The sequence below is a fragment of the Salvia miltiorrhiza genome, chromosome 2 (assembly GCF_028751815.1).
Source record: "Salvia miltiorrhiza cultivar Shanhuang (shh) chromosome 2, IMPLAD_Smil_shh, whole genome shotgun sequence".
NCBI classification, from domain to species: Eukaryota; Viridiplantae; Streptophyta; class Magnoliopsida; order Lamiales; family Lamiaceae; genus Salvia; species Salvia miltiorrhiza.
In genome coordinates this window covers 62,017,639-62,033,894 of record NC_080388.1, presented here as the reverse complement: position 1 = coordinate 62,033,894, position 16,256 = coordinate 62,017,639, and the positions used below count along the sequence as shown (strand labels likewise).

The 16,256-nt window shown below is 39.7% G+C and overlaps 3 protein-coding genes across 3 annotated transcripts; 1 reads left to right on the top strand and 2 right to left on the bottom strand.

Moving 5' to 3' along the window:
* Window positions 1-1,245: 1,245 nt before the first annotated feature.
* On the bottom strand, window positions 1,246-6,208 carry LOC131010872 (probable beta-D-xylosidase 7). The gene is made up of 5 exons (XM_057938561.1): window positions 5,451-6,208; window positions 4,603-4,899; window positions 3,759-4,026; window positions 2,711-3,451; window positions 1,246-1,915 (listed from the first exon to the last, which is right to left on the bottom strand). The coding sequence occupies exons 1-5, from the start codon at window positions 5,868-5,870 to the stop codon at window positions 1,323-1,325; spliced, it is 2,319 nt and encodes a 772-aa protein (XP_057794544.1). The 5' UTR covers window positions 5,871-6,208; the 3' UTR covers window positions 1,246-1,322.
* LOC131010871 (probable beta-D-xylosidase 7) lies at window positions 6,203-10,492 on the bottom strand. Its single transcript, XM_057938560.1, has 6 exons — window positions 9,840-10,492; window positions 8,360-8,662; window positions 8,108-8,277; window positions 7,918-8,015; window positions 7,056-7,820; window positions 6,203-6,958 (listed from the first exon to the last, which is right to left on the bottom strand). Exons 1-6 carry the CDS (start codon window positions 10,302-10,304, stop codon window positions 6,375-6,377), a joined length of 2,385 nt encoding a protein of 794 aa, XP_057794543.1. The 5' UTR covers window positions 10,305-10,492; the 3' UTR covers window positions 6,203-6,374.
* A 2,973-nt stretch (window positions 10,493-13,465) lies between these two features.
* Window positions 13,466-15,512, top strand: LOC131010896 (putative pentatricopeptide repeat-containing protein At5g47460). Its single transcript, XM_057938599.1, has one exon. It carries the CDS (start codon window positions 14,245-14,247, stop codon window positions 15,340-15,342), a length of 1,098 nt encoding a protein of 365 aa, XP_057794582.1. The 5' UTR covers window positions 13,466-14,244; the 3' UTR covers window positions 15,343-15,512.
* The last annotated feature ends 744 nt before the right edge of the window (window positions 15,513-16,256 follow it).

Here is a 16,256-nt window from a genome sequence, read left to right as displayed (position 1 = left end):
TGTGAAATTAGTGTGGTAAAATAGAAGGTCCCACATGTTCAAGAAAAAGTAAGTATAGCTTAACACCTTCCCAAACATGTGTCTCTCTCTCTCGGCGGCCGGCGACACCAAACACTAAGCAGAAGCTGCGCGGCTGGCGAGAAACATGAATTCAAGGAACGCAGCAAATTCAGCAAATTCATAGCTTAACCTCTTCCTAATTCGTGTGTTGAGAAACATGAATTCAACAAAAAATAAATTCAAGAAACGCAACAAATTCAGCAAATTCAGCAGCAGGATTTTTTATTTCCGGCGAGAAACATGAATTCAACAAAAATAAATTCAAGGAGAACTAATCAACACTCTGCAAATTCAGTAAACAAGAAAAAGAAAACCAATTCAAGAAATGCAGCAAATTCAAGAACAGAAAAACAAAATCCCTAATTTATATCCCCTTCTATCCCTCTTCTTTAGTTCCTAAATTCCAGACAAGATTACCACTCACCACCACTTCTGAGACAAAAAGAGTAGGAGAGGCGAAGCACCATGAATGGTGGAGGAGAGAAGAGGCGACTTGACGGCGAGAGGCGGCGTGAGAAGAGGGGCAAGAGGCGGAGGGCGCTCTCCGCTGTCACTACAACGAGTCCGACAAGCCCTAATTTCTGGGGGAGCGGAATTACAGAGGGGGAAGGGGGGAGGCGGCGGCGGCGGCAGAACAGATGGGGAAGAGGGAGGCGACGCCCGCAAAACAGAGGGGAAGCGGATTTACAGATGGGGAAGGTGGGAGGCGGCGCCGGTGGAACAGAGGGGAAGCAGATTTACAGTTGGGGAAGGTGGGAGGCGGCGTCGGCGGAACAGAGGGGCAGCGGCGCCGGTGGATTTGCAGAGGGAAATGGTGGAGTGAATTTAGAGAGGGAGAATAGGGGAGATGGTAGGGAGAGAGAAAGAGCGAGTAGATGTGATTTAGAGGGGGAAAGTTTAATTAGAATCATGTTTAAGTGAGAGTTAATTAGTCTTAAAATTTACCTAAAAAGAAAATGGGACAAGATTATTGGGACAACCCAAAAAGGAAAGTGAGACAAGATTATTGGGACAGAGTGAGTAACTAAATAGAAAGAAGAAGCATTACTTTTTACGCATTTAGTTGAGTTGGGTCCATTTTGAGTTTGGTCCACGAAGAACATGGCTTGTATGTGGAGGCTAGCTAGTGGATTTTTCAACACTTATTTATCAAATTCAGCAATATCTTGCAATCAAACTAGCTAGTTGCATAAATCACCAACCATCAATTATTGATCAACAACAATTTTGTCAACAATCTCAAATCAAATCAAATCACGCGATCACACATTTATGGTGATTGAAAACTCTTGATCTCCCACAATCAAGAAATGTCGCCCTAATTCAATCACCATCACTCCAGATTCATCGGCACTAGCAAATTGCATACATGGATCCACTTCAAACTCAACATTTCCCCTCTCATTTCCCTCCAATCTCACTGTTCGAAATCCGACCAATTGCTTAATCGGATTGTCGGTTCGAGTCTGAATCTGATTCCGCCTCAAAAACAACAACACCGGATGCTTCCCTGCCATACTCCCTTCATTTTCGACGCTAACTATAGCCGAAAACCTCGCTTTCTTGCAAGAATCCAACACAATCTCTGAAACCGCAACGAAACCTAATTTTTGATGAGTCTTGATATCATCATATGACGATGTCTTGAAATTGAGCTCGATTTGGGTGACAGAGGCGAACTTATATATATAGTTGGAGTAGCTAAGGCCGTATCCGAATTCAAATAGCTTCTCGCCTTTGTAGAATCTATAGGTGCGCCCTATGTAGCCTGATTTATGATCAGGCCTCATCCTCATATCGGACATGGGTGTTTTAGTGAATTCTTGTGGATACCATGTTACAAGGAGCCTACCTCCTACAATGAAATACGAGATATTATATATATATATATATATATATATATATATATATATATATTGATAAATTACATAAGTAAGAAAATATTCAAATCAAAATAACTTAAATCGAGAGAAAATGTAAAGTTCTTAACGGTGAATATTCAATTATTTGATTATGTTCTTGCCTAAAAAATAATCAAATCAAAATAACTTAAATCGAGAGAAATTAACTAGACCGATATTTTTTTCGATGATCAAAAGTTAATTTGATTTTACCATTTTTCATTATTTGTTCTTTTAATACAAAAAAATGATTTAGTGATTTTCAAAATTTACCAATAACAATAGTCTAATCAATGGAATGAGATTTAGTGTACCATATTTTATGTCCCACTTTGTGTTCCACTTTCAATTCTGTTTAATTTCTTATATATATTTTCTTCAATTTCAATTTTATATGATTTAGTTTAATTTTGTGATTATTAACAAGGGTTTATTCCATCAATCTAGGGTATATAATTATTTTTTATCATTTAATTTCACTTTTATTAGCTAATAATAGGTTGATAAATTCAAAGTGATGGTATATACTTTTTAAAAATTTTAATTTTTTGAAATAAAAATTAAATATAATTCATAGTATTATAATAAATTTTATTTTTATAAAAAATATTTTTAAAATAATAAATATAAGCATGAGACACAGTGACACACATAAAATTGTGGGATACTGAATCTCATCCCCTAATCAATAAGATTGCTTAGACTTTAGAATTTAAAATTTTGATGAAAATTAAAACAAGATTGTATACCTGGATTATGATCACCAAAAATAATCTCTGCAACTGCTCTGCCCCCTCCTTCACCAGGGTACCCACCCCACAAAATCCCTCCTATTTTGGGATCATCCCGCGCGAAGGAGACGTCCACGGCTCCGCCGCAGATGAGCACCAAAACAACCGGATTCCTGGCGGCCGCCGCCACCGTCTTGATGAGCCCCTCCTGCTCCGGGGGAAGCACCAGATCTTCCCTGTCCATCTCCTCGCTCTCGTGCTCCTGATTCAGCCCCATCACCAAAACGACGTAGTCCGCCGATCGCGCGATCCCCACGGCCGCATCGTGGTCGCAGCCTCCATGGAACACAGTTTTCCTTACATATCTCTTCAGGCCTTGCAACGGAGTGATGGCGTTGCAAGGCGGCCCCGCGTAGTTTCCGACCAGCGTCTTCGCGTCGTCTGCGTTGGGGCCGATCACTGCGAGAGCCCTTGTGTGGGTCTTGGATAATGGGAGGAGATTGTGGGAGTTTTTGAGTAGCACGATGCCGTCGCGCGCGGCTTCGAGCGCCAGTTGTTGGTGGTCGGGGCTGCAGACGTGGTTGCGGCCGAGATCGCCGTAGATTTGTTTTTGAGGGTCTCCGTCGAATAGGCCTAGCCTCATTCTTACAGAGAAGAGATTGTGGAGGGCTCTGTCTATGTCGGATTCCGACACCTTCCCGTCGGCGACGGCTGATTTTGTGTGCTCTGCCAAGTATGACCCGCAGTTGAGGTCCATCCCTGTGCTTCAAAATGTGACATCAAATCTTAATATCAAATTAGCCATTTTGGGTATGAAAATAGCCATAAAAGTAAAAGTATACTTAATTCACGGCTAAGAAACTTGGTGGTTGCAAATTGTAGGTAAAAATTATATCAATGAGTAAGAAGCCAGACGGTTTTAAATTGTAATTCACGATTAACTAACGAGTTTTATGATTGTTAATTTTTATAATAATCAGAAGGATAAAATGATAAAGTTGCTTTTTTTTAAATTTTTTTTTTTTAACGAATATACAGAGTAGAGTGGTGGCGAGATGGTACTGACCGGCTCTGAGAACTGCGGCCACTGCGTCGCCATGTGAGTCCGTGTAGTTCTGCTTCTGGTGGATGAGTGAAACGGCGTCGCAGTCGGAGACTATATAGCCTTGGAAGCCCCATTGTTGGCGAGCTGTGTTTGTGAGAAGATGGCGATGGGCGCAGCTTGGGACGCCGTTGAGCAGATTGTAAGCACACATTATGCCACTGGCTCTCCCCTCCTCGATGCAGCTTCTGAAAGGTGGCTGGAATGTATCTGCCATATCTTGCTTCGTAACCTTCGCTTAACACAAATGGAGGGACTTAAAATTTAAAATTTCCTGCGACAAAAATATTTATTTTGTGGAAACAATAAAAATAAAAAAATAGATTGAGGGTGTTGAGGGAGGATAAAGAACCGAACGAAAAGTTCATTTATGAAAATATACATTTTGATATTATAAAGATAAAAAATACTGATCATTAAGATATAAAAAATAAGATTAAGATGGTGTCCTTAATTTACAATTAAGAAGAAGTTTAGTAGTTGTATATTATAGGTAAATATGATCAATTCATCACTATGAAACTTTGTAGTTGTGAATTGTAGATAAAATATTATCATTTCATGACTAAAAAATATTTTGGTACATAATCAAATAGGGTCAATTCACAACTAAGAAACTTCAATTCAGAGTTATGAATTAAAATAATAAGAGTAGAATGAATGTTTTATTAGTTCACTCTGTCATTTATTGAATTAATTAAGGCCATGACACTTTTGAAAATAACGTCAAAGGTGAGGTTAAAATATGATGTTGGCCCTAAACAGTTGATGTAGAGGATGAATTGAAGAAAAACAGAGAGAAATTTACTTGAGCATTGAAGGTGAAACGGTGAAGTCCCTTCCAGTGATCCAAATCATAGGCAGTGAGATGCTTGCAGCAAGCAGAGAGCTGAAGGCGGCCATCGCGGCCACCTTCAAAAGCATCGCCTTGGAGGCCTCGTACAAACGCCACAGCATAGGTGCTGGCGACCAAAGGGTCCTCTCCGGGGGTCTCTTGGCCGCGGCCCCACCGCGGATCTCGGAAGATGTTGATGTTAGGTGACCAAACGGTCATGCCCGTCGCCTCCCCTGCATTGTATATTGCTCGGCCCTCTTCTCCAGTTGCCTTCAAATTGCATAATAATAATGTGTAAATCTCATTGAAAAATTTGTTTTACATGTGCTAATTAATTCTGATTTAAGTTCATTTTTAGATTGAAAAATGTTGGGTTGGTTGATAGTGGGGACATAAAGATACCTATATTGATCAACAGGACTGTTTTCCAATGTATGTTGCTTCATTTTTTTTTACTTTTGATCGGATTGACAATATTTGATGCCAGTTTATACATACTATCTTTGAATGAAAGGTGTCGTCTAAATTATTATATTTATAGATAGTGACTAATCAATCACCTGTTTTTGTACAAAATTATATAGTATACAAACAAACACTTTAATCAAAAAATTAAAGGATACCATATCATCAAATAATTTTTAAGTCACATATACGGACTTCCGCGGTCCCATAAGCTAAATAATTACCTTATCTCAAGACAAAATATTCAGAAAAAAGATTCCACACCACATTGTCGTTACATGATAATCAAACAAGAAAATCACTATTGTTAATTAATCACCTCATATTATAAAAAGAAAAAATGATTTTTTACTAACCTTAGCTATTTTGTACCAAAGATGAGCATCAAAGGTAGCTGCCGTGAGTATGACTTGAGGGAAGCTGGTGGCTGCCCTGATCGTCCCGTTGAAGGAGAAGCCGTTCTCGACTCCGGCGGCCATGGCGACGCCATGCAGCGCCTCCGACCACCACTCGTAGTAGGGGATGCCGAGACGCGGGATGGCGGCGGCCTTGTTCACGAGCTGGCCGATCTTCTCGTCGAGGGTGAGGCGCCCGACTAGGTCGCGGGCGCGTCTCTCGATGGGGAGATGGGCGTCGCAGAAGGGGAGGGATGCGGTGGATGGGGTGTTGCATGAGAAAGGTGGGAGAGGTTTGGGAGAGAGATTGTTGAATGTGAGTATGAGAGAGAGTGTGATTGCTAGTGCGAGAGGAATGATGTAGTGGATGAGATGTCTCATGTTTTGATCAGGGTTTTTTTGGGGGAGAAATTTGAAGTATTTCAAGTGTTGTGAGTGATCAGGAGAGGTTAAAGTGTGTCGTGATTTGTAGTCTTTAGGAGGAGATTGTAGTCTAGAAGTAAAAGTGAGTTTTTTGCTTGTGTGTGGTAGGTAGGTTTTGTTTATGAGAGAGAGAGAGAGAGAGAGATGGCTATTATTTGTGTGATTATGACTTATGTATGATAATATTCACTAAGCCATAAATCCATCTAAGCTTTATATGTACTACAAACATCAAGTACATACTTAATTAGATACTAGCAAAATAAACTTTGAATGCTAGACATAAACTATAAAGCAAAAACAGTTGCTCCAATAAATATTCAAAATGTGGTTAATTACTTAACTTTCAATGACAACCAACACTATAGCAATTCAACTGCAGCAATTCCCACATTTCAAATACATTTTATTCCAATAGTCATCAAGCTGCATAAAACCTTAACACAATTAACAATTCTTGTGTCAAATATTTATGCTAATAGGATACTCCTCATCTCCTACAACTAAATTCCCATCTCCTGATTCAATCACCATCACCCCATCTTCACTAGCCCTACTAAAATGCTCACACGGACTCACCCAAAACTCGACGTTCGTCTTCTCCTTGGCGTCCGTCCTTACTGTCTGAAACCCGACCAGTTGTTTCATCGGGCTGCTACCACCACCTTGAGCGCGCCTCACAAACAAAAGCACTGGATGCTTGCCTCCCATCTCCCCTTCATTTTCAACGCTAACTACAACCGAAAACCTAGCCTTCTCACACGACTCCGGTCCCAACTCCAGGACCGAGACATACCCTAGGTTTTTAGGAACGCCGGAAGCGGATGATAATGCCTTGAGATCAAACTTGTTTTGGCTCACAGAAATGATCTTGTAAGAATAGGTGGAGTAGCTGAGGCCGTACCCGAATTCAAACACTTTTTCGCCTTTGTAGAATCTATAGGTGCGTCCCGGGTAGCCGGACGACGGATCGGCCCTCATTCTCATATCAGTCATAGGTATCTTGATGAAGTCTTGTGGATACCAAGTCATTGTCAACCTTCCTCCTAAAACAAGTAACATTAATCACAACATTAGTCACATTTGATTCTTGAGTTTTGTAGACCTAAAAACATCAACTTGTTTTTTTTCTATTCTTTTTACCTGGATTATAGTCACCAAATATGATCTCTGCAATTGCTCTGCCTCCAGCCTGACCAGGATAACCAGCCCACAAAATGCTCCCAATTTTCTTCTCATTTTTGGCAAAGGAAACATCAACTGGCCCTCCACAAAGCAGCACCAAAACGATGGGCCTCTTAGCCGCCTTGGCAACGCTCATGATGAGGCTCTGCTGCTTCCCGGGGAGCACCAAGTCGTCGCGATCAAGATCTTCCCTCTCGCGTTCCTGATTGAGTCCCATCACCAACACGACGTAGTCTACTGACTTTGCAAGCACGACGGCTGCTTTCACATCAGCAGAGGTGCAGTTGATGGTGGCGCACCCTTGTTCAAAACTGACATCCTTAACATAACTCGATAGCCCTTGGAGTGGAGTGACGGTGGTGCAAGGCGGCCCCGCGTAGTTTCCGAGGAGCGTCTTGGAAACATTTGCGTTCGGGCCCACAACTGCAAGAGACCCTGTCCGAGCCTTAGATAGCGGCAACAGGTTTCCCTCGTTCTTCAGTAGGACTATCCCCTGCCTGGCCGCCTCGAGCGCCAACTCCTGGTGCTCGGGTGTGCAGATATCTGCACGTCCGAGTTTTCCGTAGGTTAGCCCACTCGGGGCCCCATTGAAGAGGCCCAACCTCATCCTCACAGAGAAGAGATTCTCAAGAGCCCTGTCTATATCAGATTCAGACACCTTCCCCTTTAAGACAGCAGATTTTGTGTAATTCCCCAAATAGGAACCACAATTCACATCCATTCCTGCATTCATCCCAAACAAAAAAACACACACATCACATCACATTAATGTTTCAATCTTTTTCCAAACTGAGCAGATTAGTTCTTTTGCACAACTAACCGGCTTTGAGAACATCAGCAACAGCCTCTTCATCCGATTTTGCGTAGTGCTGCTGCTGAAAGAGAAGCGAAACGGCATCACAATCCGAGGTTATGTACCTAAAACGGAACCCCCAAACAACGTTAGCCAGTTCAAAAGCACATCAAATCATTCGAGAACAAAAACCAAAACAACAACATTTTTATCTCACCCTTCAAATCCCCACACTCCGCGAGCAGTCTTGGTGAGCAGATCATAATCCGCGCAGTTTGGGACGCCGTTCACAAGATTGTACGCGCACATTATCCCACTCGCCTTTCCCTCCTCCACGCAGCTCCTAAACGGGGGCTGGTACGTATCCGCCATATCCTGCTTCGTCACCTACAAAAACACTCAAAAACTCCATAAATCCCACAAAAGCTCACCAACAAAAATGGCCTAATCAAACAAAATATAGTATTACTTGAGCATTAAAGGTGAAGCGATCATATCCTTGCCATTTGTCGAGATCATAGGCGGTGAAGTGCTTGCAGCAGGCGGAGACTTGGAGGTGGCCGTCTTTGAGAGCTCCGCCCTCAAAGGAGTCGCCTTGGATGCCTCTGACAAACGATGTCGCATACTTGGCCGTGAGCAAGGGGTCCTCTCCGGGGGTCTCTTGGCCGCGGCCCCACCGCGGATCCCTGAAAATGTTGATGTTTGGCGACCAGAATGTCAGCCCGATCGCCTGCCCCTCGTTGTAGATGCCTCTTGCCTCTGTTCCAATCACCTTCAAATTTGTTCTAAACTATCATAACTAACTCAAACGTATAGCATTGCATTTTGAAAAATATTTCCTGTTTTTAGCTCCAAATCTGTGTATTCAACTCAATGTGTCATGATAATTACATTACATGTTTGTACATGGAAACATTAGTAACACACAACTCAAAAATGCTGCAAACACACACACACACCAAATATCTAAGCATGGTTACACTCAAATTTCAATTGCAAATCAAATGTATATTTGGCCTTTGATTTCTGGTTATTCAATTTTAAAAAATATTTCCTATTTTAACTCCAAATCTGTTTCACCAGTATGTTCAATGTTTTCGCATGAAAACCTTAGTAACATAGAACTCAAAAATACTGCAAACACACAGACACCAAATGTCTAAGTATGGTTACTCCCAGATTTCAACTGAATATCAATTGTATTACAAAACTCTTTCCTATTTTATTAGACTTTCATTTTCAATTCAATTTATGTTTCTATTTTAACTCTAATATGTTGCACCACTATATTTAGATGTTTCTACATAAAACCCTTAATTAATTGGTGCTTAAAAATGTGACACGCACTCCAAAAAACACTTCCCATTCTTTAATTGAATTTGCAAGGCAGGGAGTGGTGGAAGGTAACAGCGTGGAGACACAAAAATCCAATCACTTGCTATTCTTCCCCCCCCCCCCCCCCCCCCCCCCCCCTCTACCGTCACTTGTTCCAGCATGGTAAATGTTATATATCAATTGTATGTGGTATCTTGGACAATAAATACATACCTGCAGTCTCTGTCATGGCAAGCCTTGAAATGCTTTGTACTCTAATTTAGCTGTTTCTTCCTTTTAGTCTTTAATCATTTTCATAAAAAGAAAATTAATGCCCCCACATATTAATTTGGCATCATATGAGAAAACGAATCTAGATGTATTCCTCTGTTTCTGGACTTACATATTCATAAACATCTTCAGCACAAATCAAGATTCACATCTTTCTCAAACAACACAAAACCTCCATCGATTTGTACGATGATTTAAACAGGCCTATCTCAAGCTGAAACAAAGATAGAAAGCTAATATTTTCAAGATCCCACATCTCATTTTCATTGCATCAAACAAATTTCAACTCCCCCGACCCCCCCCCCAAAAAAAAAAAAAATAATAACTTGTTGAAATGTACTAACCTTTGCTATCCGATACCAGAGATCGGCATCAAATGTGGAGGCCGTGAGTATGACTTGAGGGAAGCTGGTGGCGGCCTTGACGTCCCCCTTGAAGGAGACGCCGTTCTCGACGCCGGTGGCGATGGCCACCCCATGCAGCGCCTCCGACCACCATTGGTAGTAGGGGACGCCGAGGCGCGGGATGCCCGCGGCCTTGTTGACGAGCTGCGAGATCTTCTCGTCCAACGTGAGGCGCGAGATCAGGTCGCGGGCCCGCTCCCTGACCGGCGCCCCGACGTTACAGAATGGATATGATGATTTAGTTGGTGGAGCGCCGCATGAGAATGGCGGGAGATTGGTGGCATGGATCGTTAGAGTGGTGGAGCATATGATAGAAATTATGAGTGCTAAGTTATGGATAATATGTCTCATTTTTTTTCTTTTTTTTTCTTTTTTTTGGTTTGATGAAGAGTATTGTAGTAACATGTGATGGGCACTCACTCACTATCTTTATATTGGGACAAAACAAAATGGAACAAGTTGGGTTTATGTATCTTTCCAATAGCCTTCCAAAAATGACTTTTTATTATTTTTATTTCTTGTCAAAGGGTAAATTTTTTTGAAGGTAAGTAAAGAGCAAAAAATGAATATGTATACACGATGTTATACTTCGAAAAGTGATCGTGATTTGAAATCACACATGTCCCTTTTGAGGTGCTGCATTGCTTTCTTGAGATTTGTATTTTATATATATAAAAATAAAAAATAGTACATTGGTTAGGTGTGAATATGGTTAAAAAAGAAATAGTATTAATTAAATGGGTTTTTTTTACTATTTAAGATTGCATTTCGATCTTTTGTTCTTTTGAAATACAGAAAAAGTGAGAATTTAAACTTGTGTCTATCCAATAAATTTTGATGAAGAAAAGAAAGTGGCAATTACTTTTATGAATAAATATAGTTAGCTATACTCATTTTTTATGTATAATATTATGTAAATAATACACGATAAATGAACATAATTTTTGGATAGAAATCGAGCTACCCCACCAATAGAAATGTAATTTATCTTTTCATTACTTTTGTTCGGTGGGTGGGGTGGGGTGGTGTGGGGGTGGGGTAGGTTTGCGGTGGTGAGAGTTTTTTTGAAAGCGAATTAAAGTACTATAGCGAATTAAAGTATTTAAATGTGAAGAAAAAATGTACTACTATAGTATATCAATGGGGAGAGGTAGGGTATAAATATTTTTTAACATATAAAATACGAAATAATTAAAATATATGAATTTTATATAGACACGTAAGAATTTACTGTGTGACTATATAAATTGTAAAAAATAAATTTTTTGTTACCTATAGGATGAGACCATGAATTCATCCAATAAGGTGATAAATTAATGATAGATCTTGATGATCTAAGGACTGAAAATGGTTCATATTTTATATTGGGAAAAGATTTTTGGACATCAGGTGTCTTAGACACTTTCATAAAAATTCAGTTTTTGCTTAATATTTAATTTGACCGATTTTTTTGCTATTTAGTGATTTGTCTAAAATATCCTTTCCAAAAATATATTCAATCGATTTTGTTATTATTATTTATTTTTTTTCAAATTCACTAATTTATTTTTTTATATATAAAAATATATAAAAACCAAAAATAATAACAAATCGGTTGAATATAATTTTGAAAATGATATTTTAGAAAAATCACTTAATAACAAAAATCGGTCAAATTAAATATTAAGCAAAAACCATTTTTTTTATGAAGGTGTCCAAGACACCTGGTGTCCAAAAGTCACTACCTTTTTATATTTTAATAGGTGTTTTTATTTTAGTTCACGTGAGAGGTTCTTTCAAAAAGGTAATTCATAATGATTTTTCATTTTTTTGTGATGATTCAAATTTTAAGTTTAATGATAAAAAAATATTTTATCAATTCAGTTGCATATCGTTATTTTTTAATTATTCATATCATAGTTCATCATATAAATTTTAGAGTCAAAATAAAAATAAGTGTGATTACAATTATCTTATATATATTTCGTTTTAATAATTGAAGTAAATAAAGCGTGTGAAACCATGTTTTGTCAATTCACTCATAAAAGTCTTAATTTGTACGGTTTTCTATTAAATGTAATAAAATATAAGGAATTCAATAATTTACAGGTAGCTTTTTTTGTTCCTATTTAATTGCATTATTTCTAAAATATGGTCACATTCTAATAAAGAAAAAGAGGTAAGAGGTCTAGGCCCAACCTTTCTCGTGATGTCACTATCTATGTTAGCTTAAATTTAATTTTCACTTTATTATTTATTTTTAAGCTACTCAAATTTATTTTATTTTCACTTCTTAATATGCAATAGCAAATTAATAATAAGTCGTTTTCGCATTGCTTTATTTTACTTTCAACTTTCTATAACATGTCTCAACCTTTATTTATTGTATTTGTATTTCTCAACTTTTGTTGAGAAAGAAAACTTGAGCATACTTATTATGAAAGGAGAAAAAAGAAAATAAAATTTTCTTATTTAGTATAAGTTAATTCGAGGCAATATAATTTAAGCACAACATACAATTTTTTTGAATCGAAACAAAATATTATATCAAATCACGATGAGCAATATTTGTGAGCCAGATTGAAAAATCCGACTTCCAGATCTTTGGACCATCCGACAAAGCAACGAAATTCGCTAAAACATGAGTGGCACGATTGCCCTCGCTACAAACATGAAAGAACTCAAAAACAACACTCTCTTTAATTCGACAAAAAGCCTCAAAGAGCTCGTTAGTGTCATCGTTAGTGTCATCACTCAATGAACCAGGGGGCTTAGCCCACTGGCCACCGGGTCCTCACTTAAGTGAAGTGACCCGGGTTCGATCCCTCTTGGGAGCGAATTTGGAGATTGAAGATATAAGGTGGATTTTGGTGAATGGAGAGATAAGGTGGTTCTTGGAGTGGATGGGGAACTTATTACTAACATCTAACATGACTTTGCCCGATCAAAAAAAAAAAAAACTCAATGAATCCATGCCACGGTGATGTTCTTGGAGAACATGAATCGCTAGGAGCGAATCCAAGAACACCTCAATCGGACCTAGATCGTTCTCCATGCAGAAACCAACTCCAAGCAACAAAGCATGAAGCTCTCCCATCAAAATAGTCTCACTCATCCCCACCCGACGTGCCACAGCTGCCAGATCGAACCATCAGAATCTCTGACTAGGAAATCGACCCCCACCGCTCCACTATCTTTGTGGATCGAGACGTCCACATCTAAGCGAAGCAGACCCCTTCGCGAGGGATCCAACACTGAGGGACACAACATACAATTATTGTGATGGAGCAATTAATTATAAAAGTATGACATAAAATGACGTATCTTATGGGGGATTTATTTCATATCCGATAAAATTAATAAGTCACGAGTTTAAAAAGTTAAAATTCTGCTGTTACATAACTTACTTAAACCAAATTTAACATGACAATAAGATCAAAACAGTAAAAAGATACAAACACTATGGGTCAAACAACTTTTAAAAATATTTTTCAAAAATAGTTTGAATTTTTTGGGTCTTTTTAAAAAATAATGTAAATTTTCGTACATCATTTAAGAAAGTTGAATCAGCTCTTTGGCTCATCCATGGAATATTGGAATATATAAAGTGAAATTAAAATGACTTTGTAATTGCACTCTATCAGTTCAATCAATGAAAATGCACTCGAGAAACTAATTCAGTTTTGGACATCAAATTTGTGGTCACAAATTTCAAATATATTTTTCTTTTTCTTTTTCTTTTTCTTTTCCTTGAGGAGAAGTGTCCTCCAATTTCAAATCACCTTCCCGAGTTCGCTCGCACCAGTAAACTTAGCAGCTATTCTTGGAAAGGGTTTGATGATCCCGATCAAAACTGGCTGCAGGAACTGTAATTTCCGCCATAGCATTACGCAAAGCTCCTCCAATTCTCGGCTTCTCTTCGAAGCCGAATGCCTACAGTCTAGTCCATTTGATCCGCGATTGTACCACTAACAGCCGCTTCTCTCACGGCCAACAGCTCCATTCGTACCTTCTGAAATCTGGGTTTATCTCCAACGTATTTGTCTCCACATCTTTGATAAATTTCTACGTTAAGTTTGAGCTCGTGCACGATGCCCACCATCTGTTCGACGAAATTCCTGAACCAAGTGTGGTTTCTTGGAACTCTTTGATTTCGGGATATGTCCATTCCGGGAAGTTTCATAGAGCTTTGAATCTGTTTTGTCAGCTGGAAAGGTCCAATCTTGCTGCGGATTCGTATTCGTTCACCGCCGCTCTGTGTGCTTGTGGCCAACTGAGCAGAGTGCGGGAGGGGAAATCTCTGCATTCCAAGATTTTGAAATACGGCGCTGAATGCAGCATTTTCGTGGCGAACTGCTTGATCGACATGTATGGGAAATGCAGCTGCGTTTCGGACGCGATGAAGGTTTTCGGAGACATGGCTGAGAAGGATGATATCTCATGGAACTCTGTTCTTGCTGCAAATGCTAGAAACGGAGCGCTTGATCAGGCGTTTGCTGTTTTTTGTCGGATGCCTAATCCCGACACCATCTCGTACAACGAGCTTATAGATGGCATCGCGAAGTTTGGAGTGGTAGAAGATGCTGTAACCTTGCTTTCAAGAATGCCAAACCCGAACTCGTCTTCTTGGAATGCGATCATAACAGGGTATGCAAACAGGGGAAGGGGCAGAGACGCAGTGAGGTTCTTCTGTAAGATGCATTCGTGTCGCATTCGTATGGATGAGTTCACGTTTTCGAGTGTTTTGAGCAGCATTGCTGATTTAGCAGCTCTCACATTGGGGAGTTTGACGCATTGCTGCGCATTGAAGTGTGGCTTGGATGAGTATGTTGTAGTGGGGAGTGCTCTCACGGACATGTACTTCAAATGTGGGGCGGTGGAGGAGGCGGAGAGGTCGTTTGAGTCCCTCCCGGAGAGGAATCTGGTCACTTGGAACGCGTTGATGTCTGGATACGCGCACAATGGTGATCCCAGGAAGGTGTTTGAGCTCTTCAAGGAGATGAAAGGGGTCAAAGATTTGGAGCCGGATGAGATCACCTTCCTCAATGTTCTATCCGCGTGTTGGCATGGCAGGGTCCGGCTAGACGTCGTGAGAGGTTACTTTGACGTGATGAGGGTTGAGTATGGGATTGATCCAATGCCGGAGCATTGTTGCTTGATGATAAAGGTGATGGGGCAAGAAGGGGATGTAAGGGATGCGGAGGAGATGATTGGTGAGCTCGGGTTCGGATCTTGTGGGATGGTTTGGAGGGCATTGCTCGGTGCTTGCGTGAGCTGTGGGGACGTTGGAGTGGCTGAGGTTGCAGCTCGGAAGGTGGTGGAGCTCGAGGGGGAGAAGGAGGTCGTGTACGTGAGCTTGTCGAATGTGTATGCGGGCCGGGGAGATTGGGACGGGGTGGCGAGGGTGAGGAGGGAGATGAAGGTGAGGAAGGTGAGGAAAGAAGCTGGTTGTAGTTGGATCTGAACTTGAAGACTAGAGATGATTAGGGTTCATTTCATATCTCACTACTCACTTCTGCTTATGTTTGTTATTCGATTTGAAACATGCATATTCCTAAATATGTTTTCGAGATTTTTGTTGGATATTATATATTCTCTCCCTTCTTGAAAAGTGTATCACTTTTTTCTTTTTCATTCCATCCGTTAAAAATGTATTGCGTCTATATTTTGGTATATGACCTCACGCAACTCATTTCTACTCAACACGTTATCTATCAAACATTTTCATTTTATCCATTAAAATTTGTGCCGCGCACCCAGTGATACATTTATTAGGGAACAGGGTATATTTGAGGTGTTCAAAGTGGTCAGACCTGCTCAAGTTTTGGGTGGGCCTATACCCTTTGGCCCAGTGGGCTCAAGCTTTTAAAGTATACAAGATGACCGATTGGCTAGTCCAGTCCAAACCTGCCTAGAAATAGGTTTGTAAAAATTTCAACCCGACCCACCTATTTTGGTGGGGTAGGCCAGACCAACTGAATTTTACAAATAATAATATTGAATGCAATTTGGTAGTATAAATTAATGTCAATGTATGGTTATGTTACAAAAATAGCGTGCAGAAGAAGTTGGTTTGATAAAATATCTGCCCCTCCAACAAATATATTACTACTAGTATTTTCTTTTTCTGAAACCTTAATTAAATATAAAGTCTATTATTACAGTTGACTTTACATAATAAATGGTGTATAATTAAGATTTAGGCTCAAGTTCCTTCATTGCATATCTATATAATATATAAAAAGGCAGTTTAACGGCTAGTTTTTCCCACCAAATTTTAAAAATCAGTTTTTTTTTAACTGCTTCCTATTTTTCAGCAAGTATGCAAAAATTGCGTTCCACTCATTTTTCTTTATACTCCACCTTTTTCTTTTATGT